This window comes from Balaenoptera ricei, chromosome X, assembly GCF_028023285.1.
Source record: "Balaenoptera ricei isolate mBalRic1 chromosome X, mBalRic1.hap2, whole genome shotgun sequence".
Classification (NCBI taxonomy): Eukaryota; Metazoa; Chordata; class Mammalia; order Artiodactyla; family Balaenopteridae; genus Balaenoptera; species Balaenoptera ricei.
Genome location: NC_082660.1, coordinates 35,966,125 through 35,990,915, shown reverse-complemented (window position 1 = coordinate 35,990,915; position 24,791 = coordinate 35,966,125). Strand labels below are relative to the sequence as shown.

Here is a 24,791-nt window from a genome sequence, read left to right as displayed (position 1 = left end):
GTGGACATCCTTGTCTAATTCTTGATCTTAGAGGAAATGCTTTCAGCTTTTCACCGTTGAGTATGATGTTGGCTGTAGGTTTGCCATATATGGCCTTTATAATGTTGAGGTATGTTCCCTCTATGCCCACTTTCTGGAGTGTGTTTGTATCATAAATGGGTGTTGAATTTTGTCAAAAGCTTTTTCTGCATCTATTGAGATGATTGTATGGTTTTTATTCTTCAATTTGTTGATATGATGTATCACACTGATTGACTTGCAGATATTGAAAAATCCTTGCATCCCTGGGATAAATCCCACTTGATCATGGTGAATGATCCTTTTAATGTATTTTTGGATTCGGTTTGCTAGTCTTTTGTTGAGGAATTTTGCATCTCTGTTCATCAGTGATATTGGCCTGTAGTTTTCTTGATTTGTGGTATCTTTGTCTGGTTTTGGTATCATGGTGATGGTGTCCTCATAAAATGAGTTTGGGAGTGTTCCTTCCTCTGCAATGTTTTGGAATAGTTTCAGAAGGATAGGTGTTAACTCTTCTCTAAATGTTTGGTAGAATTTCCCTGTGAAGCCATCTGGTCCTGGACTTTTGTTTGTTGGGAGTTTTTTAATCAAATTTTCAATTTCAGTACTGGTAATTGGTCTGTTCATATTTTCTATTTCTTCCTGGTTCAGTCTTGGGAGAGTGTACCTTTCTAAGAATTTGTCCATTTCTTCCAGATTGTCCATTTTATTGGTATATAGTTGTTAGTAGTAATCTTATGATCCTTTGTATTTCTGTGGTGTTGGTGGTAACTTCTTTTTCATTTCTGATTTTATCAATTTGGGCCCCCTCCATTTTTTTCTTGATGAGTCTGGCTAAAGGTTTATCAATTTTGTTTATCTTTTCAAAGAACCAGCTTTTAGTTTCATCAATCTTTTCTATTTTTTTAAAATCTCTGTTTCATTTATTTCTGCTCTGATCTTTATGATTTCTTTCCTTTTACTAACTTTGGGTTTTGTTTGTTTTTCTTTCTCTAGTTGCTTTAGGCATAAGCTTAGGTTGTTTATTTGAGATTTTTCTTGTTTCCTGAGGTAAGCTTGTATTGCTATAAACTTCCCTCTTAGAACAGCTTTGCTGTGTCCCATAAGTTTTGGATCATTGTGCTTTCGTTTTTATTTGTCTCTAGGTATTTTTTGATTTCTTCAGTGATCCATTAGTTGTTTAGTAGCATATTGTTTAGCCTCCACGTGTTGGTGTTTTTTGGAGTTTTTTTCTTGTAGTTGATTTCTAGCCTCATAGCATTGTGGTTGGAAAAGATGCTTGATATGATTTCAGTTTTCTTAAATGTACTGAACCTTGCTTTGTGACCCAGCACGTGATCTATCCTGGAGAATGTTCCATGTGCACTTGAAAAGAATGTGTATTCTGCTGCCTTTGGATGGAATGCTCTATAAATATCAATTAAGTCCATCTAGTCTAAGGTGTCATTTGAAGCCTGTATTCCTTATTGATTTTCTGTCTGGCTGATCTGTCCATTGATGTAAGTCGTGGGTTAAAGTCCCCCATTATTATTGTGTTACTGTCAATTTCTCCTTTTCTGTCTGTCAACATTTGCATTATATATTGAGGTGCTCCTACGTTGGGTGCATATATATTTACAATTGTTATATCTTATTGGATTGATCCTTTGATCACTATGTAGTGTTCTTCTTTGTCTCTTGTAACAGTCTATTTTAAAGTCAATTTTGTCTGATATGAGTATTGCCACTACAGCTTTCTTTTGATTTCCATTTGCATGGAATACCTTTTTCCATCCTTTCACTTTCAGTCTGTATGTGTCTAGATCTGAAGTGAATCTCTTTTAGGCAGCAAATATACAGGTCCTGTTTTTGTATCCATTCAACCTGTCTGTTTCTTTTGGTTGGAGCATTTAGTCCATTTACATTTAAGATAACATTGAAATTTGATTATTTTTTAATATAGGCATTTAGTGCTTTAAATGTACTCCTAAGTATTGCTTTTGCAATATCTCATAAATTTTAATATGATAAATCTATTTTCATTAAACTCAGGATACTTTATAATATTGTTTTTTACTTCTTCTTTGAACCACAGGTTATTTAGAAGTATGTTTAGTTTTGAAATATTTGAGGAATTTCCATAGGTCTTTCTGTTATTGATCCCTACTTAAATTCCACTGTGGTCATAGTATACTTTGTATAGGTTTGACTCTTTTTAAACTTATTGAGACTTATTTTATGGCCCATATGTTCTGTCTTGGTAAAGTTGGTTGATTTTGTTCTTCAAGTCTACTATATCCTTGCTGATTTTTTTTTTCTCTTTAAAAAATCGATTGTTGAGAGAGGGACATTGAAATCTCCAACTATTAACTGTAGATTAGATTTGTTTATTTCTCTTTGTAGTTCTGTCATGTTTGCATGATTTATTAGGTGCATAAACTTTCAAGATTGTTATTCTTCCTGATGATCCCTTTATTATTATGAAATTACATTCCTTAACACTGGAAATATTCTTTACTCTGCAATCTAATTTGCCTAATAGTGATATAGTCACTCCAGCTTTCTGTCAGTTAGTGTTAGCGTAGTGTATCTTTTTCCATCCTTTTATTTGTGCCTTTATAGTTAAAGTGTGTTCTTCTAGGCACCATATAGTTGGATCTTGGTTTTTTAATACAATCTGAAAATCTCTACCTTTTAATTGGGGCATTTAGACCATTAACATTTAACGTGATTATTGATATAGTTAGGTTTAAAAATTTCATCTTGCTACATGTTTTATTTTTGTCATATCTGTGATTTGTTCTTTTTTTCCTTTTTTCTACTTCCTTTTAAATCAAATACTTTAAAAATCCTATTTTATCCCACCTAATGACTTACTAATTATAACCTTTAAAATTTTATTGGTTGCTTTTGGATTTACAATGTATATCTTTAACTAATCACAGTCTAACCTTCAAGTGATATTATGCCACTTCACATATATAGAAGGAGCCTTACAATAGTGTTCTTCCATATTTCCCCTCCTAATCTTTTTGCTATTGTTATACATTTTGTTTTACATATATTATACAACCCATGCTACATTGCTATTATTTTTGTTTAAACAGTTATCTTTTAAATTTATTAAATAACAGAAAAAGTCTTTTTTTACATTCAATGGTATTTATTTTATTTATTTTTTATTGAAGTATAGTTGATTTACAATGTTTTGTAATGATATTAATTTTTAGTTGACTACAACTGGGTCATATATAAGTTTTGATATCTAGCATTCTCTCTATTGTTTATATTTAAATAGTCTATATTTAGTTTGTTTTTTTTGTTTGTTTGGTTCTTTTTGGCCACACCACACAGCATGTGGAATTTCCCCGACCAGGGATTGAACCCGTGCCCCCTGAAGTGGAAGCGTGGAGTCTTAACCACTGGACCATCGATGAAGCCCCAGAAAAAGTCTTATATTTACCCAGGTAGTTATCATTTCTGGTGCTCTTTATTATTTTGAATAGATACATATTTCCATCTAGTATCATTTTTCTTTTGCCTAAAGGACCTCCCTTAACATTTCTTACAGTGTGGGTCTACTGGTGGTGAATTCTTTCAGATTTTTTTATATCTGAAAATGTCTTTATTTCCCTGTGCCTTGAAAGATATTTTTGCTGAGTAAAGAATTCTAGGTTATTTGTTTGTTTCTTTTTTCCTTTCAGTACTTTAAAGATGCCATTCCATTGTTGGCTTAGTCTGCTCCAGCTGCTATAACAAAAATATCATACACTATGTGGCTTAAATACAAATACTTATTTCTCACAGTTCTGGAGGCTGGGATGTCCAAGATAAAGGTACCAGCTGATTCATTGTCTGATGAGTATCTGGCCCACTTTCTGCTTCATGGACAGCCATGTTTTCACTGCAACCTTACATGGTTGCAAGGGCTAGGGAGCTCTCTGAGGTGTCTTTTATAAGGGCACAATCCCATTCATGAGTGCTTCACCCTTATGACCTAATCACCTCCTAATACCATCACCTTGGGGGTAGGATTTCAACATAAGAATTTTGGAGGGACATAAACATTTGGTCATTTGCAGCTGTCTTCTTACTTTACATTTTTCTTTCCAAACAGAAGTCATCCTTATCTTTGTTTTCTGTGCATCACCTCTTTTTCCTCTGGTGAATTAAAATTTTTTCTTTTTATCACTGATTTTATACAATTTGCTTATGATATGTTCCTTAAAGTAGTTTTCTTCATGTTTTTTGTACTTGGGGTTTGTTAAGCTTCTTGGATCTGTCAGTTTATAGTTTTCAACAAACTTGGGCAATTGTATACTTATAGGAATACAGAAATATCCAGTACTTGCCTCAGTAGTGGGGAATAATTAGCCTTAGGATAAACAAGGCTCTGATCCCCCCAACAAATCTTAAAAAAAGACTTAAGGTTATTAAATGGTTTTGAAGTAACTGAACTATGTCTCAGACCCTTTTGAGTACTCTGCCCGATGCCCTGTGAAATTGTGAGTTTTTCTAGACTTGCTGATGTGTATAGGCACTATCCCTGTACCTGTATGAGCCCCAAGTACTGTTTCGCTGTAACATTTAGGATGTCTCTTCCACCAGTCTCTGGTAGTTTTCCCACATACATGCACCAATCCCTATTCTACTGAATATTTAAGGGAGTTCCTCTGTGATCTCTGGAGTTCTCTGTGCAGCTCTCCTCTCCAGTACTCTGTCCTGTAAACTCTAGCTGCTTTGGTCTCCCTGGACACTGAGGTTTGTCTGCTCAACTCAGGGATTCTGCCTCAGGATGTTTCCTCTCCCTATATCACAACCTGGAAACGCTCTCAAGTCGGTAAGCTGAGGGAACCACAGTGCTCACCTTCTTTGTTTCCTGTCTCTCAGGGATTACTATTCTTCTGTGTCTGATTTCAGTGTCTTCAAAACTGTTGTTTCATATATTTTGCCTGGTGTTTGGTTATTTGAGGCAAGAGGGTAAATCTGGCCCATTGTATTCCAATTTTGCTAAAATTGATAGTTCATTTTCTGTACCTATTAAATAATTTCTTCCCTGTTAATCCTTCCCTGGTAGAGGATGTGTTTCAATATTACTTTGTTGTATTTTATTTATCGTTTCCGTTATTCCTAATTCTACAAATTTATAATTCGTGTAGTCTGCATTTTGGTTCATGCTTTCAAAATTGCATGAATTTCTTCCTCAGGCAGTAACTCATGTAAAAAGGTAAAAATATTTAAATCTAAGAGATGACGTTCACTTAGAAATGTGATCTTCTATAAATTTTGCTGACAATGGTGTGTATGTGTGGCATCCCATAGATGCTGTGTGGATGTTGGTGGGATTGCCCTCTGGTTGGTGAGGTCTGACTTGACTCTGAACTGTCTTAGTTCCAACGAAACCTCAAAGTACTAGGGTGGTCATTGGACTGACCAATCATTGAGCTATAAGATAGCAAAGTGATTTTGAGAGTCTTTAGAAACATCTGTCCATTCTTATCATTTTGTAGATGAGGAAAAAGAATTGTTAAGCATTTTAGAGGCTTACACAAGTCTCCTAGGAAATTCTGAAGCCTAAGCTGAGACTTAGTCTCTGGACTCCCATCCTGGCAATGCTTCCACATGGCTCTTCTCACTAAATATGTCCCTGTTAGTGCAGTGGTAATATTAGCATTTATCAGGCCTTTCTGAGACACCGTTATTGTTGACTGGCACTTAATTTACCCTACTTTTTTTAAAATTAATTTTTATTGGACTATAGTTGATTTACAATGTTGTTAGTTTCTGCTGTACAGCAAAGTGAATCAGTTATACATATACATATATCCACTCTTTTAGATTCTTTTCCCATATAGGTCATCACAGAGTATTGAGAAGAGTTCCCTGTGCTATACAGTAGGTCCTTATTATCCATTTTATATATTGTAGTGTGTATATGTCAATCCCAATCTCCCAATTTATCCCTCCTCCCCCCTTCTCCTTTGGTAACCATAAGTTCGTTTTCTACATCTCTATTTCTGTTTTGTAAATAAGTTCATTTGTACCATTTTTTTTTAGATTCCACATATAAGCGATATCATATGATATTTGTCTGACTTACTTCACTCAGTATGACAATCTCTAGGTCCATCCATGTTGTTGCAAATGGCATTATTTCATTCTTTTTTATGGCTGAGTAATATTCCATTGTATATATGTACCACATCTTCTTTATCCATTCATCCACTGAAGGACATTTAGGTTGCTTCCATGTCTTAGCTATTGTAAGTACTGCTGCAATGAACGTTGGGGTGCATGTATCTTTTTGAAGTATGGTTTTCTCCGGATATATGCCCAGGAGTAGGATTGCTGGGTCATATGGTAGCTCTATTTTTAGTATAAGGAACCTCCATACTGTTCTCTGGAGTGGCTGTACCAATTTACATTCCCACCAACAGTGTAGGAGGGTTTCCTTTTCTCCACACTCTCTCCAGCATTTATTGTTTGTAGATATTTTGATGATGGCCATTCTGACTGATGTGAGGTGATACCTCATTGTAGTTTTGATTTGCATTTCTCTAATTTACCCTACTTCTTACTGTCACCCTACTTCTTGCTTATTAGCAATTTAAACTTCAGGGACTAGGATGGGTATGTCCAGTATGAAAGTAGAAGAATGAGGCACTTCCTGATACCAAGGCAGAGTAGTCTAGAAAACTACTTTCACCAAGTAGTAACTGGTGAAAAATGAGTTTGGAATATTTCACAGGAATTTAATTTGGGAACTAGAAGTTCTCATGATACGTTTTCTTTTCACCTTTTATTTCAAAAGTTCTATTGAGATTTAAAATACATAAAGTGTAAAAAAAAATTTAAGGCAGCTTGAAGTTTTACTATTTATATAATCTTTTGAAATGAAATGCTATTATGTTAAAGGAAGTGGGTAGCTATAGAATCCCTTGTAATTATCTCCAAGTGGATTGGCTACTCTACGTTTACCCGTTGATCACGTGTGCACTGGTAGACAAGCAATGGGTATTTCCATGATTAATTTGTGTGAAATGGTACTCATATATGGAGTAGAAATTCTAGCTTTGCAATGTAAGCACATTCTGGCATTTCAGCTGTCGTGGACACTGGGTTTGGAAGATCACAACTCTTAGAAGTCTTAGTACCTTCATCTATTAAATGAAAAGAATACCTACCCTCTCAAGGTACTGGCTTAGATTTCTTGCTCGTTATTATGAGCAGGCATGCTTGTCCTGTAACCAAAAGCTTAGAGTAGCCTACTTCTTGAGCAACAAAGCAGAACTTCACACACACCTTCAGCTAACTCAGCTCCACTTGTTCTGTTAAAGCAACTTGGGAACCACAGATAATGTAACATACGGGAATTTAAAAAATAGAGTCCAGAAAAAAACATAAAGGAAAAGATCCTTTACATTGGTCTTAGCAACGAATTTTTGGATACGAAACCAAAAGCACACAAAAAAGCAAAAATAAACAAGTGGGACTACATTAAAATAAAAAGCTTCTGCACAGCAAGAGATACAGTCACCAAAATGAGAAGGCAACCTACAGAGTGGGAGAAAATATTTGCAAACTACATATAAGGCGTTAATATCCAAAATATTGATATATAAGGAACTCCTACAACTCTATAGCAAATAAAATCCAATTAAAAAATGGGCAGAGGATCTGAATAGGCATTTTTCCCAAAGATGTACAAATGGCCAACAGGTACTTGAGAGAGTGCTCACCATCACTAATTATTAGGGAAATGCATATCAAAACCACAATGAGTTATCACCTCACACCTGTTAGAACAGCTATTATCAAAGAAACAAGAGCGAACACACATAAGGATGTGGAGAAGAGGGAACCCTTGTGCACTGTTGGTGGGAATGTAAATTGGTGAAGCCACTATGGAAAACAGTATGAAGGTTCCTCAAAAAACTAAAAATAGAGTTACCATATGATCCAGCAATCCCACTCCTGGGTATATATCTGAAGGAAACATAAACACTAATTCAAAAAGATACATGCACCCCAATGTTCATAGCAGCATTACTTAATTGCTAAGGTATGGAAGCAACCTAAGTGTCCATCAACAGATGAATGATTATAGAAGATGTGGTCCATATATACAATAGAATATTATTCAGCCATGAGAAAAAAAAGAAATCCTGCCATTTGTAACAACATGGATAGACCTGAGTGCACTATGCTATGTAAAATAAGTCAGAGAAAGATATACTGTATGATCCCACCTATATGTAGAATATAAAAAAACCAAACTCAGAGAAATAGAGTAGAATGGTGGTTACCAGTGGCTGGGAGGTGGGGGAAATGGGGAGATATCAAAGGGTTACCAACATCCAGTTATAAGATGCACAAGTTCTGGGGATCAGAACTATAGTTCAGCATGATGACTATAGTTAACAATACTGTATTATATACTTGAAAGTTGCTAAGAGAGTAGATCTTAAATGTTCTCACCACAAAAAAGAACTGGTAATTGAGTGAGGTGATGGAGGTGTTAACTAATCCTACTATGGTAATCATTTTGCAATGTATCAGTGGATCAAGTCATCACCTTGTACACCTCAAGCCTACACAATATTATATCAAATATTTCTCGGTAAAGCTGGAAAAAAAAGAATTGACTGTATGTGAAAAGTCAAATGACAGGCTGAGAGAAAATATTTGTAATAAATACATCCAAGTAAGGATTTGCATCATGAATACATAAAGAATTCCTACAAATCAATTAAGATAACTGAATTTTTAAAAACACACAAGACTTGAACACCTCATAAAAGAGGCTATTGGGACTTCCCTGGCAGTCTAATAGTTAAGACTCCATGCTTCCACTGCAGGGGGCACAGGTTCAATCCATGGCGTCGGGGAACTAAGATCCCACATTCCTCGTGGTGCGGCCAAAAAAACAAAGGAGGAGGATATCAAGGTGGTCAACGACAAACTGAGTGTTCGGTATCACTAATCGTAATGTGAAGGCAAATTGAGATACCACCATGCACACCGAATGGATAAAACGTAAGTCTGAGAATAACAAGTGTTGGTGAGGATGTGGAACAGCTAGAACTTTTCTACACTGTGGTGGGAGTATGAATTAGTATACGACTTTGGAATAATGTTCGGCAGTACTGTCTAAAGCTAAATATACCTTATTTCTGAGCAAGGTTGAAATGTCAATATTTTAAAGTTTTAAAGTCAAATCAACCTTAGTCAAAATGTTTCACATTGAAATTATATAATGGTGAGATCTGAATTCAATTTAGAAAGTGTATAGATTTCTTGTTTACCAAAGTATAACAATATTAGTATCAGTATACTAGTGAATGCATAGTTTGCAAAAAGGTGAACCATGGGTGGGGCTCTATGTAGGATTTTACAGAAAAGCCTCATTTTATTATATAATAGAAATTTAAATGAAACTTTGAAAAGTTTTGGGCTACATATGTTTCCATAGAAGAGATCTACTTAACTCTCTAAAAATGCTGACCTTTTGACGAGGCAGTATCTGAAGGTGTGGGTCACTAGCCTTCATAAGCCTTTTAGGGTTTACCTCATGCAGAGTTCAGGCTAATAAATGCATATAGTTAAAACACCATCTCCATCCTAATTACAGAGAAGAGGGAGGCTTTTTAGATCCACTTATTTGGGAACAGATCAATAAATGCTTTTACTAGTTTTTAAGGATGGTTCATTAAGAAGGAAAAAATAGATTGCAGATAATATATACTGCACCTATTGCTAAAATGCTCTTTAAATCAAGCGTAAGGATTTCATACTTTAGTACAAGCCAGGGCATTGGGACAACTGAATGGTATGATGTCATCTCTTCTCTAGACAAGAGTTTATTCAATCCAGAGAAGAAGGAAGGAAGAGTAGAATACATGCTCGTTAGGAACAATAAAAGGAAGAATACATGCTCATTTCCTTTTTTTAAAATGACATCCAGACTTTAAAAAAAAAAAACTCTGAAATCTTCCTCTAGCCTGAAATATGAAGGGTCTATTTTTGCAGCCAACAGTACATCCTGTTTATAAGTGATTCAAGTTCCTGGAATGTCCATTAAAAAAAATCTAACCCTTCAGTTTTTACACTGCCCCATGCTATTTCAGTGGAGTGGGAGCTTGTATGGGGGGATGTGTCATTGTGTAAGGTGGTCCACCTCCAAATCCCCTGTGGAACAAGATGGAATATAGTAGAAATGTGTTTAAAAACTTAACCAAAGAACAAAACCAGAACACAGCAATTTGTAATGACTATTTATTAACACATGTATCACAAATGTTCACAATATCAATGCATTCTTGTTGGCATGCGAGACAGAGGAATTGTTTTTTAGGATCTTTTAAAAATATTTTGACTTTTGTTCCCCCTTCACACTCATTTTTAAATTGATTTGATGAGGTCCTCGATGTCTGTAATGTCAATGCAAAGAAAAAATATAGAAAGAAGTAAAATAACAATAGCAGTTAATTGGGGAAAAACAGAAGTAATATTATTTCCTTCACAGGAAGCAACAATACAGCTTTGTAACAGGATTATACAGGTGCACTAAACTGTCTATAAGTTCCCAGGCATGTAACAGTAAGGAGCAAGGATGCCACCCAAAGCTCGACAACTTCCTTCGTGCATGACATGTGCCTTTTTCTCCTCATGGACAATTACCAATGTATCTCTTTACATGTCCTAGGCAGCCTGAAGAAGGTAGGAAAGAGCCTTAGTAAAAGGGAAAACCCAACCAAAGGAGATTAAGCCAAAAGGACAGATAGCTATCTGCTTATCTACATCTAGGGGGGTGCGGCATTTATCAATCATGATCAAGGGCTAACAGGAGCCTCCCACACTACATGCGGGGTCCCCTAGGACTAGATGCAGGGAACCTGGCTACACTCTGGCACAACAGGGCTTCACAAGATGGAATGCTACGCATGATGCAGGCTCAAAGGTGGAGCAGAGACTGTGTGGGAGTGTCAGTTGCACGGGGTGAGGGGGTTAGGACAGGTGTATTATGTACTGTGCTCTAACATTCTTTGGAAGTCTTTCAAAGATTGCTGCAGTTCCTTTCGAAAACAGGTCTCTTCCTCCATCATTCTTGAAAGACTAAGAGAAATTAAAACGTGTGAGTGACTCACCATTAATAAGGCCTTAAAATAAGGTAACAAGCTGAAGAGAGCGTTTCGACGTTTTCCAGAGCAGTGATCACATCTCCTCCCCAGCACCACAGAAATGAGGCTTTGGCCTGTGGCCAAGTGCCACCGAGATCAAAGGGTGAAGTGGCCAGGCAGCACTCTTGTCCCTTTAAAGGGGAGTATGTGCCCCAAAGGGAGAATCCTAGATTTAACCTCCCCCCACCATCACTCACCTTCTTACACCATCTCATACTGGTTGGCCGTGATGAACCGGGACAGACAGCAGGCCAGCAGCATGCCAATCAGCTGTTGGCAGAAGGAAAAAGAGAACGAGGCTCTGAAGTCACTGAGCTAACACATTTCTAACACACCCCCCCTCCGATGTAATTTTTAACAACTGAGGGCTTTTGTACGTGAATGGGGAAAGGGTGCTAGGGAAAACGATCAAACCTGATTTCAGTAGTGGGATCTAAGACTTAGGGAGTCTAAATGCTGGTGGAGGTCAGCTGGAGGTTCTCCAACTGACCATAAGGTTCCAACTCTAGCTCCCTCTGGCCATTAAAACCAACTTTTGACATGTAAGTAGTATTAAAATGTGTTCATGTGTTCTGAGAGTAATGAAAAAAATTAAGTACCCCAGAATTAGCAAGATAGTAACAAAATGCCAGAATTCAAAACCATAAGCGCATGCATTGGGAAGCTATCTATCTCAACATAGGATGATACCCCAGCCATAGCCGGCTGACAGGATAATAATAGTTCTTTCCTTGGGACAATGGGACGCTAATCCTTGACTGGGTGAGTTTGCCAGAGAAGTAAGTCATGGCTTGTGAGAAGTGGGGCGGAGGGGGGCTTTAATTTCTCTTTGTCTCTAAACCATGTAGATATTTTAGGCCCAAATGGGCCCACCTACACCCAAGGTCTACCCCTTGGTTTTTCAGGGGCCCCAGCACAACCAATATCTGGGTACCTACGCCTCCTCAGAAGACCTGTCTTCTGCCCACTTTGTGCCTTGACTTAACCTGTAACACAGGTGGATCTGATAAAAAGCTGTTGTAACACTAGCAAGACATCCTTAAGTGCAGATGCTTAAGGATCTGCTCATAGGAAACCAAAATTCCCATTCCTGCTGGAGAATCAGCACTCTTTGGACAGGACCCTGATTGTGCACTGGAGTGTAGAGGGCTGCAGCTTCTCTTGGCCATGTGGGGTCACTTCTCCTTAAGCAATTGGCCATGTTTTATCGGTTCAGAGGTGGCAATGAGCTTTAGAGATGATCTAGTACAGTGTCAAATGTGGCCCCAGGACCAGCAGAATCAGCATCATCTGGGCCCTTGTTAGAAACACATTCTCAGGCCCCACCCCAAACCTGCTGAATCAGACACTCTTGGGGATGGGGTCCAGCAACTGGTGTCTTAACAAGCCTTCCAGGTGAGAGAACCACTCATCCAGTCCATCTGTTCACCCTTATCTTATAGGTGACACATTGGGTCCCACCGTTGGTCAAGGCAACACCTCAACTCTGTTCTAGCTCTCCACTCAATCCTGCAGGTTCCAACCTGCCTCCCTTTCTTGGTGAAATACCAGAGTCTTATCTTCCTTTTTCAAATGGAAATCGTGCTGTGAAATCTGCAAACTATAATTTCTGTCAGGTAAGGAAAATCACCCTATTGGACTTACCCTATCTCCTACCAAGGCTCTGGCCACCATCATTTTGTGCCACAAAATACGTAGTATCGTGCACGTACCACCAAGTGGTCAGAGGAACCATGGCTGTAACCTCCAGAATATTGTGCCAAATGAGAAACTAAAATCCCCTCCGTGAGTGCAAGGACTTTGAACCTTACAGCTTGTCTCTTTTCATTAGAACTACCATTTTTTAGGACCAACATACACCAGATCACACTTGATACGCTCAAAATTCAGATGCCAGCCAAAACCCAAGTATTAGAGGCACATAACACAATCAGGAGTATCGAGTTATTTAATCCTTACTACATGCCTGGGCAGTATTACCATCCCAACTGTCCACAGAAGAAAATGGGTTCAGGAGAGGTTAAAGAATCTCCCCCAAACCATACAGGTAACCCACACAGAGTTTAAGGCTCCACCCTCTTCTAGCCATGGATAGCCCCTTTTCCAGCCCCCGCTCCCACCGTGGGGCCTAGACCCTTTTCCTCTCCAGAATAACTCCTCTGCCTCACGCCACCAAGGGTTCCTTCCTGCCTTACATTGCAGACTTCAGGGAGAGGACTGTCAGTGGGCATCTCTTTATTTGATCTCAAGTTCCTAGACCCTCCTTTCTTTGTAAAGCTTAGCGCTTTAGGTTTTTCTCGTTGACCTCATGTGTGTTTTAGCACTTAACAGTAGCCAGCATTCCATTTCACAGTTTGCAATGCTCCTGGCCCCTATGGCAATTCACGAGCCACACAGCCAGAAAATTCTGCAGTACGCTTCACTATTTCTTGCATCTGAGATGTCTGCTTGCAAGGGAATACAGCATGTCCCTCCACCTTTTTTCCCTCAAACAGAAACAGCATCATCCTTAAGCACCAGACAAACTTTCTCACAGAAATAATAACTTTAAAAAATATAAGTAAAAATAAAAGCTATTTGCTTTCAAACTAACTACGTTTTGTATTTCTAGGGCAAGAATATACCTCCTGTTTGCCCATGGGAGGAGACAGATTTTTTTAAAGTTATTTTTTAACATCACTGTGTGAAGTTGTTAGAGCTTAAAATTGATCAAGGGTTCATTATACAACTTATGATTGTCGTTATCACATTTTGATCCATTAGGTTTTTGTTCCAACCTTATGTATACTATGAACGCAATTTATTACCGTAAAATTTTTAAAAATGATGCATCATGAAATTTTGAGTGAAGAAGAATTTTTCGGTGAATTTTATGCAGATACTTTCTCTGATTGTCCAAGCGATATATATACTAGTGTCTCAGAAGATGACAGTTCTTCAGAATATAGTTCTGATTCAGACGATGTGAATATTAGACCAACAAAAAGACAAAAAACCTTAGTGATTAATTCTGATACGGAAAGTGAAAACGAAACTCATGGCGCTGGAGAATGCTCCTTTGCTTCTACATAAGAGTGGATTGAAGACAACATTTTATGAAAATTAGACTTTACAGGAGTGTCCGGTGTAACTATTGACTGTAATAACGCACAAAGTGTTAGTGAAATAACAGAATTAATTTTTGGTAACGACTTTTTCGAGTTGGTCGCTTCTCAAACGAACCTGTATCACCAACAGAATGAAAAATCGTATAAAAAGTATGAGGCTTTAAAATGGACTGATGTAACCAACAGTGACATGAAGAAGTTTCTTGGATTAATAATTTAGATGGGACAAATAAGAAAGTCACACTGGAAAGAATATTGGTCGACTGATCCCTTACTTGAAACACCTACCTTTCCAAAGATTATGACGAGAAGAAGCTTCAAACAAATAATGACATTTCTTCACTTAAACGATAACTCAGAAGCTCCACTTCCCACGGACAGAATTTCAAAAGTTAAACCTCTTTTGGATTATTTTCTACCAAAATTTCAATTGATCTATATACCTAAACAAGAGCTATCACTTGAGGAGGCAATGATAAAGTGGAGAGGACGACTCAGATTCAAAACCTATAATCCTGGAAAACTTACAAGATATGGAATTTTGGTCAGGATGGTTAGCGAAAGTGAAACTGGATATATATACAACCTTGAGATTTACACGGGTGAAGGGAAGAAACTGCAAGAAACAGTATTATTGGTCCTACAACCTTATCTTGGTTCATGGCACCATATTTACCAAGACAATTATTACAACAGTGTGTCCACATCTGAAATATTGTTGAAAAATAAAACCAGAGTTTGTGGGACTATAAGAGAGAGTCGTGGTCTACCAAACCAATTAAAGGAGAAATCTGAAAATCTACAGAGGGGAGAAATGACATTCTTCCAGAAGGGAGAAGTGACTCTTCTTATAAGGAAAGACAAGAGGCTAGTCCGCATGGCGACACTATTTATGACGCCTCCACAGCATCTACAGGAAAGGAAGACAGGAGGACTGGCCATCAGATAACTCAGCCCACTTGTATATTAGAGTATAATAAATATATGAAGGGAGTTGATCGATCTGATCAATATCTGGCAAACTTCAATATCCTCTGGAAAACTCGAAAATGGTATAAGAAAGTGGGTTTCTATTTGATTAATTGCGGTGTATACAATGTGTTTAAAATTTATTGTAGCCTTATTACACAGAATAAAATGTCTTACAAGCAATTTTTGTTAGCAGTAGCTACAGAATGGGTAACTGCATTCTGGTGAATGTAGTGGTAGTACCGTACCTCGTCCTTCTTGTGGCGTTTCTGAAAGAGCCCCCTGCAAAGACCCACGTTGTCGACCATCAGGTAAAATAAACGAACATCTTCTAGAGGAAATAATACCCACAGGACTAAAATAAAAAATGCCGCCAGAAAGTATAAAGTCTGCTCTTCCAGGGGAAAGCACAGTGAAACACAGTGTATTTGTAATAGATGTTCTGTTTCCCTGCACAGAGGTGCCTGCTATACAGCCTACCATGCTCTAACGAAATATTAGAATGCTTTAGTAAGACATGAACAAAGTTTCAAATAAATACATTCAGTGCAAAAAAAGTTGTTGATATTTACTCAAACGCGGGTGTTTCAATATTCACTTACAGAACAAATCGCCGGGCCACAGGCGTTAGTTTCTGCAAAAATCCCCCAGTCAATAATGTTAACGTCTACTCAGAAATTGTTCCGAAAAGAAGTCCTGAGCTGAGGCACATACAAGCTTTGTGAAAACAGCAGTTTACATATATTGGCTTTTATTTTAGTTAATTCTAGTGCAAGAAAAACTAGGATTTGGGATATGGTGGGTGTTTTGAATTGTTCGCAGGATTACTGACGTCAAATTTGCTACAGTGTTTCATCATATTCGAGAGAAAACTTTGATCTCTCATTTCCGTAAGCACCAAGTTAAGGGAAAGCGGGGAGGGGGGGAAACATCCTATACTTAATACCATTTACTACCAGATTATTTCCAGGTACATAACTGAAAGCCTGTTAAAGGTAAAGACATAGCCTCTTCCTCAGAGTCAGGACCAAACGCTCGCTTGCCACTAGACCCAATTAATCTGTACACAGAAAAATCCATCTTTATTTAGATAAAACCCTTTTTTGTTTTAGGTTAAATATATGTAAATAGCGCCTCAAAGGACAGAGGTATGCTCTGTGGGATTCCAGGCCGCCCCTCAGAAGCACACTGCTGATGTGTCTTAAGGCTGGAGTATGTGGGCACCGGAACAAACTTCTGCTTTAAACCCCGGAGGAAGACAGGAAAAGGAGAGCTTGCCTCTTATGCTAAACAGCCCTCAGGACGGAGACCCCAGAGCCACCTCTCCCTCTCCCCGTGGCTGGCGAAGTGTCAAATGCCGTACAGCCTAGGGAGTCTGAGATCAGATTATTTATATTTGGTCGTCTAAGACTTTGTAATTAGCCTTCATCTAATTGTTGGAAGTAACATTTTATTTTTACCACTCTTGGCCTTGTCCGTACTATATATTCTGCTTTCTTTTGGGTCATGAAAACCTCCGGGAGGCCCTTCGAGAACTGAGAAGCCAGAGAGGGAAGGAGAGACTTACAAAAGGTCTACTCTAACCTTCTCGAAGCATCCCCACAAAGAGAGCTCCAGTAACAGGGATCACATCGCTGGGGCTCTGCTAATTACCAGGAACAGGATGGACTCCGAAAGGTGGGAGAGGGGCTGAGAGAGGGGTGGGGTCCAGGTCAGCAAAGGCGACAGGGCAAGGCTGTCTTCTCCTGCGATCACCATGGGAGGTAAACGTGGCCGGGTCCCTGATTCCTGAGGGGCAGAGAGAGGCCAGCAAACAAAGCTGTAAAAGGCAACTTTCTTAACAAAGTGGCAAGCAATAGGTCGAAAATTTTGATCCTTATAATGCCTGTGGAGATTTTGTGCTGATGACCTAACTGGGAAAGTGCCAAGTTATCTGGTTTGAAATAAAACTGTATAAATGCTTTTAGGGACCGTTTCAGGGCCTGAAAATACTAGGGGAATAAGTAAAAAGTTCCGTTAGCCTTATTCAGCCATGTCTCATCAAGGCTATTGACAGCTTTGTCCCTGCCCTCTATGCAGAAAAGGTAAACAAGTCCCAGAAAAGAATCCTTGGTCCGTAAGGAATCATCTCAGTCGCCTGTGGGCCCTGGAGGAGGCCCTGCAGGGGTGAGGGTCAGGGGCTGGATGGGTAGGAAGAGGATCTGTATTTTTTTTATTTATTTATTTTTGGCTGCGTTGGGTCTTTGTTGGTGTGCGAGGGCTTTCTCTAGCTGTGGCGAGCGGGGGCTACTCTTCATTGCGGTGCGTGGGCTTCTCATTGCAGTGGCTTCTCTTGTTGCGGAGCACGGGCTCTAGGGGGGGGCCGGGCTTCAGTAGCTGTGGCGCACGGGCTTAGTTGCTCCGCGGCATGTGGGATCTTCCCAGACTAGGGCTTGAACCCGTGTCCCCCTGCATTGGCAGGCGGATTCTTAACCACTGCGCCACCAGGGAAGCCAGGATCTGTATTTTTTGATGAGTACCTTCGTCTTTGCAATTCCACAGACTCAAATCCTTTCATTATAAAGGCAGAAACTGAGTTCCATTTAGGTGCTACGTGAGGCAAGAGCAAGGGTTATCTCTGGCCTAAATGTTGAATACAGCAGACCAGATGAGATCATCAGAATTGTAATCCTGGATCTACAGTAGCCGCCCAACCTCAAGCAAACCACTCAACTCTCCCTTCTGGAAAACAGCTCCACTGTCCTTACTCAGGACTGTAACATTCTGTGCTTTGGGGGATTAATCCAGCCTAACAGTCTCCAAGTCTAGCGAAGCTATTTATGTTGGATACAGAAGTGCTAAATACAGAGACCCATAGCAGAAGGCCAACCAAGGCGGGAAGCAGTGTCACAAACTGAGCAATACAAGTGTCCAGACTCGGACGCTTGGCTTCCAGGTCATGTGAGGAACGAGGGAGGTGAGGACATTTCTCTGTGTGTGTGTTCCCAAGACGCCTCGGATAAAAGAGTAGCTGCCAAAGATGCAGGGAGGAGGTACCCTATAAAAACACACTCAACCACCTGCTATAAATTCATAGGGCAGCAGGACCTGCCCATCAAGTCCAGACAAATGGCCTTTTCCTTGAGAGGGCAAAGGCACCGGGACTTTGTGGAGAGAAATATTAAACACCTGCCAAAACCCTGCTATCCAAAAACAGCACTCAAGAGCTTTAAGTTAGCTAAATTAGGTAACAGGACAAAGTTCTCGCACAGTCTATTAAAAGGCTAGACTCAGCTTAGTTTTCCTTGTACTTTATACCACCTTTAATTTCTAAGACAACAGATGTGCAAGGCCGGTTTGTTCCAACAGAGGATAGCATGGACATCATGAGAGCAGGTGAGGAAAAGGGCAAGGAGAAGGTGGAGGGCAGGTGAGGAGTGGGGGCAGGGTGCTCTGTTCTTTCCTACCCACTTTGGCCTCTACTCAGTAGAGCTTGCTTCATTATAGGAAGGCTACCACATAGGCCACTGTGACTGATTTATCGGTATCAGCCAACATCTGCTAAGTTTTACTATAACACTTCTAGAATGTTCTAGAATTTTTGAACACCTGTGGCTAAAGCTTTGGTGGCAGGTGAGTAAGGCTGGTTCTTGAACAGGCATCTGGTAAGTGGCCACCATGGTCCCAGAGAGGCCCTGGATCTACTGACAAATGGAAGCCAGCTTCAGCTTCCAGGTACCCTGAGGCTGCTGGCTCCATTAAAAGCTGCAGTTCCTAGTGCGTCTGGCTAATAACAGCTGGCCGTGGCCATTCCTTTCCCTGCCCCAAGCTGAGCACAGCAGATCTCAAGTTTCTGCCCCACTGTGGTTGACCGGCCACGCGGGTGAATGGTACTGCCTCTGCGATGCTCCTGGGCTTTGGGTTTTGTTTTCTTATCCCAACAACTCTGTAGTACCTTGAAGAAACCTAAACTCTTTGAAGAGAGTCTGTCTGGGGCTTCCTTGGGGCCAAAGCCCCTTTCTCGTTGCCCCAGAGGGCCACAGAGCAAACTTGGCGAGCCCCATGTCAGGGGTTTCTTCCACGTAGCACACAGAGATGAATGCTCATCGGGCCAGATAACCACTGGTCTACACCTAAATCCCTCCACGGGGATGTGAGAAGTGCGAGAGGTATTAATCAGATTCTTTATGACCTGGTTCACCTCACTCATGAAAGTAGGACTGTCTTCCCAACCCCTCGTGGCCACATGGAAAGATTCTTGGATGAAAAGATGTTTCAGGGCTTCCCTGGTGGCGCAGTGGTTGAGAATCTGCCTGCCAGTGCGGGGGACACGGGTTCGAGCCCTGGTCTGGGAAGATCCCACATGCCGCGGAGCAAATAGGCCCGTGAGCCACAATTACTGAGCCTGCGCATCTGGAGCCTGTGCTCCGCAACAAGAGAGGCCGCGATAGTGAGAGGCCCACGCACTGCAATGAGGAGTGGCCCCCACTTGCCACAACTGGAGAAAGCCCTGGCACAGAAACGAAGACCCAACACAGCCAAAAATAAATAAATAAAATCAATTAATTAATTTTTAAAAAAAAAAGGTGTTTCATCCACGAGAGTCCTGGCTCTCTGAGGCTCTCTTTTCCCCAGGGAGAGTACCGGCTTCGTGTCCCTTCATGGGTCTAGGGTAGCCATTAGGGCCGACTGCAGCCATATTCCTTCCTCCAAGGGGACGGTCCTCCTCAAACGCAAGCACAAGCCTGTCCTGTAGGTGGTTAACCCAACACTGCACATACATGTGTAAAGTAAACCATATGTGCACCTGCCAGATGCCTCCTGCACGCTGCATCGGACACGCGGTCCGGAATCCTCTAAAATGTCCCCTGGCCATTACTGATATGTCACTGAAGTGTTATTACTGAAACAGGATAGCAACCAGAAGAAAGTTCAGGGCTGCAACTTCTTTTGATGTGTCTCTCGAGACCGAGTTAATCAGTACTGTCTGTGGCACCAATCTGGTTTGCGTGTGTTGGCGTGTTGAGGGTTTAAGCCCTTCCCGAGCCGCAAGAAAACAAAACGTGGTAAAAGATTTTTAAAACTGCCACGAGAAATACACACTCGTGCTGGCTGGGCCCACATGCCCTTGTGAGAGGAAATGTCACACACGGTTTGGTAACTGCTTAGGAAGGAAAGCTTTTTAGACTTATCTGAGGCCAAGCCCTCCATGTGCAAAAACTACCAGGCTAACATGCTATGCCTTGATCTAAGTGATGGTCAGTACACAGGTAAGCTCATTTTGTGATAACTTATTAAGCTGTATACTTACAAGGTGTGCACTTCTCTTTATATGCCATATTTCAATACAGATGTTTTAGGAACAAACTTAAATAAGATTAAAGTGCAACTGCATTGCTCAGCAAGAAGGAAAGCGGTATAGGGGCCGTGGAGGGAGGGGTAATTATAGTCCGGGAGAGCTGATACAGAATTCAGGCAGATAAAACCAGAGCCATGGCAACATTACTGAGGTAACGCTAATTGGGCTTTGTTGGAAAAATGATCTGTTGGCCTGAAAAAAATTCTGTGTTAAAGATAAATCGAGTTTTTTTTGGTTGTTAGGTATATATGCTGATCCTTCCACCCACAGCAATATTATAGCAACTGGCTGGGAGATCAGAAGCCTGTGGGACAACACACTGCCTGGTGCAGGTGGGCAAAATTTTAGATTTAGCTTAATCATGTTCCATCCTTGAGTATGTGTGGCTTGCTTAGTTTGCATAATGGCTTCTCCCATTCTTTTTTAGAGGCTGGGTGGAGATAAAGGCATATAACATTTCATATACACAAATTCAGTTTCCTCTTAAGAAACAATAATCAAACCTTGAGATCAAATAATGATGACAGGATGAAATGTGCTACATTTAGGCTTTCTTTAAAAGGGAGCGATCTCATGCACAATCCCCGGGGACTAAGAACCAAAAAGGGACAGGTCAACCAGGAAAAGAGCCCTACCCCCTCCCCGAATCCAAATCAGCCATTTGATGTTTGGAGTTGTTTAGGCTCCAATTAAGGCAGCACTTTGTTCAGCTAACCTCCATTTGACCTACAGAAGAAGGGAGTTGTTTTTCTGGAGCTAGTCATTAGTTGAACTATTAACCAATATTCCCTTGATGGCAAAACTTCATTTAAGTTGAAAAAGGAAAATCAATAAACAGATGACCTGAGGACTAATGAGCAAGGAGTTCTGACCCCATCCATCAGCCTTTCCCCAGGCACGGGGAGGCCGCCAGAGAATCTGGAGACCAGGGAAGGAAAGGAGAGCAGGAGACAGAGGAAAGGCTAGGTCGGACCGCAAGATTACCTGGGAGAATGCGATCCCAAAAGCCACTCCAGCGATGATTCCCATGTTGGTCTCCATGAAACTGGTCACCAGATCATAACAACCCTGAAAACACAGAGACACGGTCTCAGAGACATGTTTCACCCAGACCAGACCGGCTGGGTTACCTCGCGACACTCCCACATACACCCCAACCTTCATTCCGCAAACAGAATGAAAAATCTCAAACATACAAACGGTACAGAACCCCCAAGTGACCCTTCCTCTAAAATCACAGTGAACATATGGCCAATCTTGTTTCATTTAGATTTCTTCAACACTCATCCCCTGGCTGGATTATTTTAAAGCAAATCCCAGATATACACTTTCATCCACAAACGTTTCTGTTGTATGATGAAATTGAGCAAGGAGTCTGTAAGATCCATGAGGCGAATGCTGTAGGGATACAGAAGCAGACTTAAACACGTGAAAAGGCATTCTGCATCCTTGATCAGGAAAACTCAGAATCATAAACATAGTTACTAGCATTTTGACAACAAATGACAGAATCTTAGATAAATAAAGTGAAATCCTCTGGTTAGAAGGAGGTGTTTGAATACCTGCCAACTTTATGGCATTTTAGGGTTCTTCCTACGGAGACCATTAAGTTTTTTTTTTTAGTAGGGAAAAACCCATGTTCTAGAGTCATATTTTCCACAGATTTACTATGGGACCTTGAAGAAGTCACTTCCCCTCTCTCTATTATGATGTCAATAACCTCATTCGTGAAATGAAGTGAGTTTCCCTTTAACATCCTGTGAAATCTCCACATGTTGTGATTAAAACCAACACCAATTTTACCAATTTCAATGTTAGTTTAATACTGATAAAGTTTAATTTCTTTAAAAGAAATGGTCTGGTTGGAGTTCGACAATGTTGCTAAAATAGTTTTGTTGTTATCCTGGATTACATTTTATCAACCCAGTCCAGGTAGGACACCAAATTTTGTGCATCACTCGTAACGCAAAGGCAAAAGCTGACTCTTCCTGTTAAAACGCCTGACAGCTCAAACAGCAGGAATTAGCGAACATATATGTGTGTCAGTGTGTGAGTGTATTTTTATAGTTTGGAACTGGGCCAAATCAACCTAGACTTCTGAAGTGACGTATTCAGCTTTGGAAGACATGGTCTTTCTCCAGTTTTCTGAAAAAGGGCCTCAACTTGAATGTATGAAGTCTGTGAAAAATCAAGACAATTTCATAAACAGGGTAAAGAGGATTATTGTTTATCAAGAAAGGCCCACTAAATTGTAATAACATCTGAAGAACAAGAACAACCGAAAACATGTCTCCCATTTTTAAATTCAAAGTTTAACGATTTAACATTTCTCCTAGAGCTTGTGAAAATTCTGCCAATGCTGTATCTTCTAATAAATGATATTTTATGCATTCACAGTCTGTTTGCAAAGACAAAGATGCATTAATTTAGCAGCAGTGCTTTGATACATGTTTTCAATGCAATGGACAAACTATGCTCCTTAGTTACCTGATGCAAATTTGAAGGCCGGGGCAGGGGTGGGAAAGGAAATGCATTATTGCTCATGGGAAGTTTTGCAATTTGATTCTCTCTTTATAGGAGAAGCTTGCTCACTGATTTCATTTCTACTAGTGAAACTATATATCACACTATTTTCCAAAAGGTAGTGGAAAGAAAGTCAGTTCTGGTTAGGAAGAAGTCAAAGCCAGAAGAGAGGTGGATATTCTAGCACTTTCCCAAATGGCAGCAGCTAAGATAGAGTTTTTCTGTGCTGGTCATCGTTCACTGCTGTATCTCCTCCCCACAGCAATGCTCGGGCCAGGGAATGAAGTTCAGACCACCGCCAGTGTTACATCAGCTCAAAATATGGAAACACAAACCCAGTGATAAAAACCAGAGAGAAGTGAGGTGGGCTATTTTCTTACTCTGCAAAATAGTTTGGGATAGGTGTTTTTGTTTGTTTTGGGGGGGGGGGGGAATAGGGTTTTTTTTTCTGTTTTTTTGTTTTTGCTGTGAACTTTAATTCTACACATAAGGTGAATATGTTTTTCTAAAGTATGAAATCTCCTACAATGGAGTAGAAATCAGAGTCAGTCACATTTTTTTGGAAAAGCCCACTCCAACCAGTAAGAGAAAACAGAAAAATGAAGTAAGGGCCTGGCATTGGTACAACTGTGGCAAAATCGTTCTCTCTAAACCTTGCTCCCCGCAGTGGGGTTTTGCTAACAGCAGCAGCAGCAGCATTACTGGGGATTTTGTTAGAAACGCAGAATCTGAGACCTCACTCCAGACCTACTGAATCAGAATCTGCCAGGTCCCGGGGTTACCCATTTTTAATGAGTTTTAACGAATGTTAACAATATCTCCAGATGTTTCACGTGCCCATTAAAGTTTGAGAAGCACTCTTCGCTAAGAAAAGTTCCTCCACTCTTTTTCACTCTAAACAGAGAGCAAATTAATAAATTATAGCAGTAAGAGAGTTACTTAAGGTGAGAAGATGAAAGTGATTTAGCTTCTTCATTGTTGTTTAAACGATACAAGACCCAGGTTGCAATAAATGCTTTCCTTCTCCAGCTTTTTCTCTGTTATTCACTCTATGGACCCACAAGCCCATTTTCCAGGTCTCAGCCTAGCTCTGCAGACTGCCCGAACTGCTTTGATCCTACAACCCCAGTGCACATTTGTCTTCCACCTCAAATTCTCCCCGAAAATTCTCTTATCTACCCACAACGATCTCTTTTAATTTCCTAAAAGGAAAGCCTGATTGTCAGGTGTGAGATCAATCTACAGAGACCTGCTAAATGTCCTAGGAAACACCCAGAAACAGAACAGGTAATTCGCTCACCCTCTCAGCAAGTCTAAATCAACAGGGCCTCTGATGGGAAACACCTGCAAGTGGCAGGCTTTTCAGTAGCAGGAGTAGCATGGCTGCTTCCAGGCAGGTACTGGGAGGAGGTACCTCTGGAGCTGCCAACCAGAATAACTCTCTTCCTCTTGCCCTGGCTCTTTTAAAAAAAAGGCGAGGAATTCCTAGGCGGTAGGGGTCAGTCAATGCTATTAGCTAACTGAACCTGTGGACGTTTGATCATCGTGCTTAGCAAAACCAAAATCAAAGCTGTCCTCAAAACGAAGCGATAAATATCCTGCTTAACCGCTCTCACCTCCTTCCTGCTCTCTGCCAGCGATTGGTACAAGGTAGGTTTCTCAGGCTGCCAGGTAAGA

The 24,791-nt window shown here is 40.3% G+C and overlaps 1 protein-coding gene across 2 annotated transcripts in view; it reads right to left on the bottom strand.

Annotated features, from left to right (window-relative positions):
* Positions 1 to 10,258: 10,258 nt before the first annotated feature.
* The window catches only part of TSPAN7 (tetraspanin 7), a 140,405-nt gene continuing 125,872 nt past the window's right edge, over positions 10,259 to 24,791 (bottom strand). Inside the window, exons 6-8 of one of the 2 annotated variants that reach the window (XM_059911752.1) lie at positions 21,576 to 21,659; positions 11,375 to 11,447; positions 10,259 to 11,112 (exon numbers count right to left, since the gene is read on the bottom strand). In XM_059911752.1, the coding sequence (XP_059767735.1) occupies positions 11,379 to 11,447; positions 21,576 to 21,659 (153 nt within the window). In that variant the 3' untranslated portion in view covers positions 10,259 to 11,112; positions 11,375 to 11,378. Of the gene's footprint in view, positions 11,113 to 11,374; positions 11,448 to 16,864; positions 17,042 to 21,575; positions 21,660 to 24,791 lie in introns of those variants that run through there. The other variant, XM_059911751.1, reaches the window with a different exon arrangement.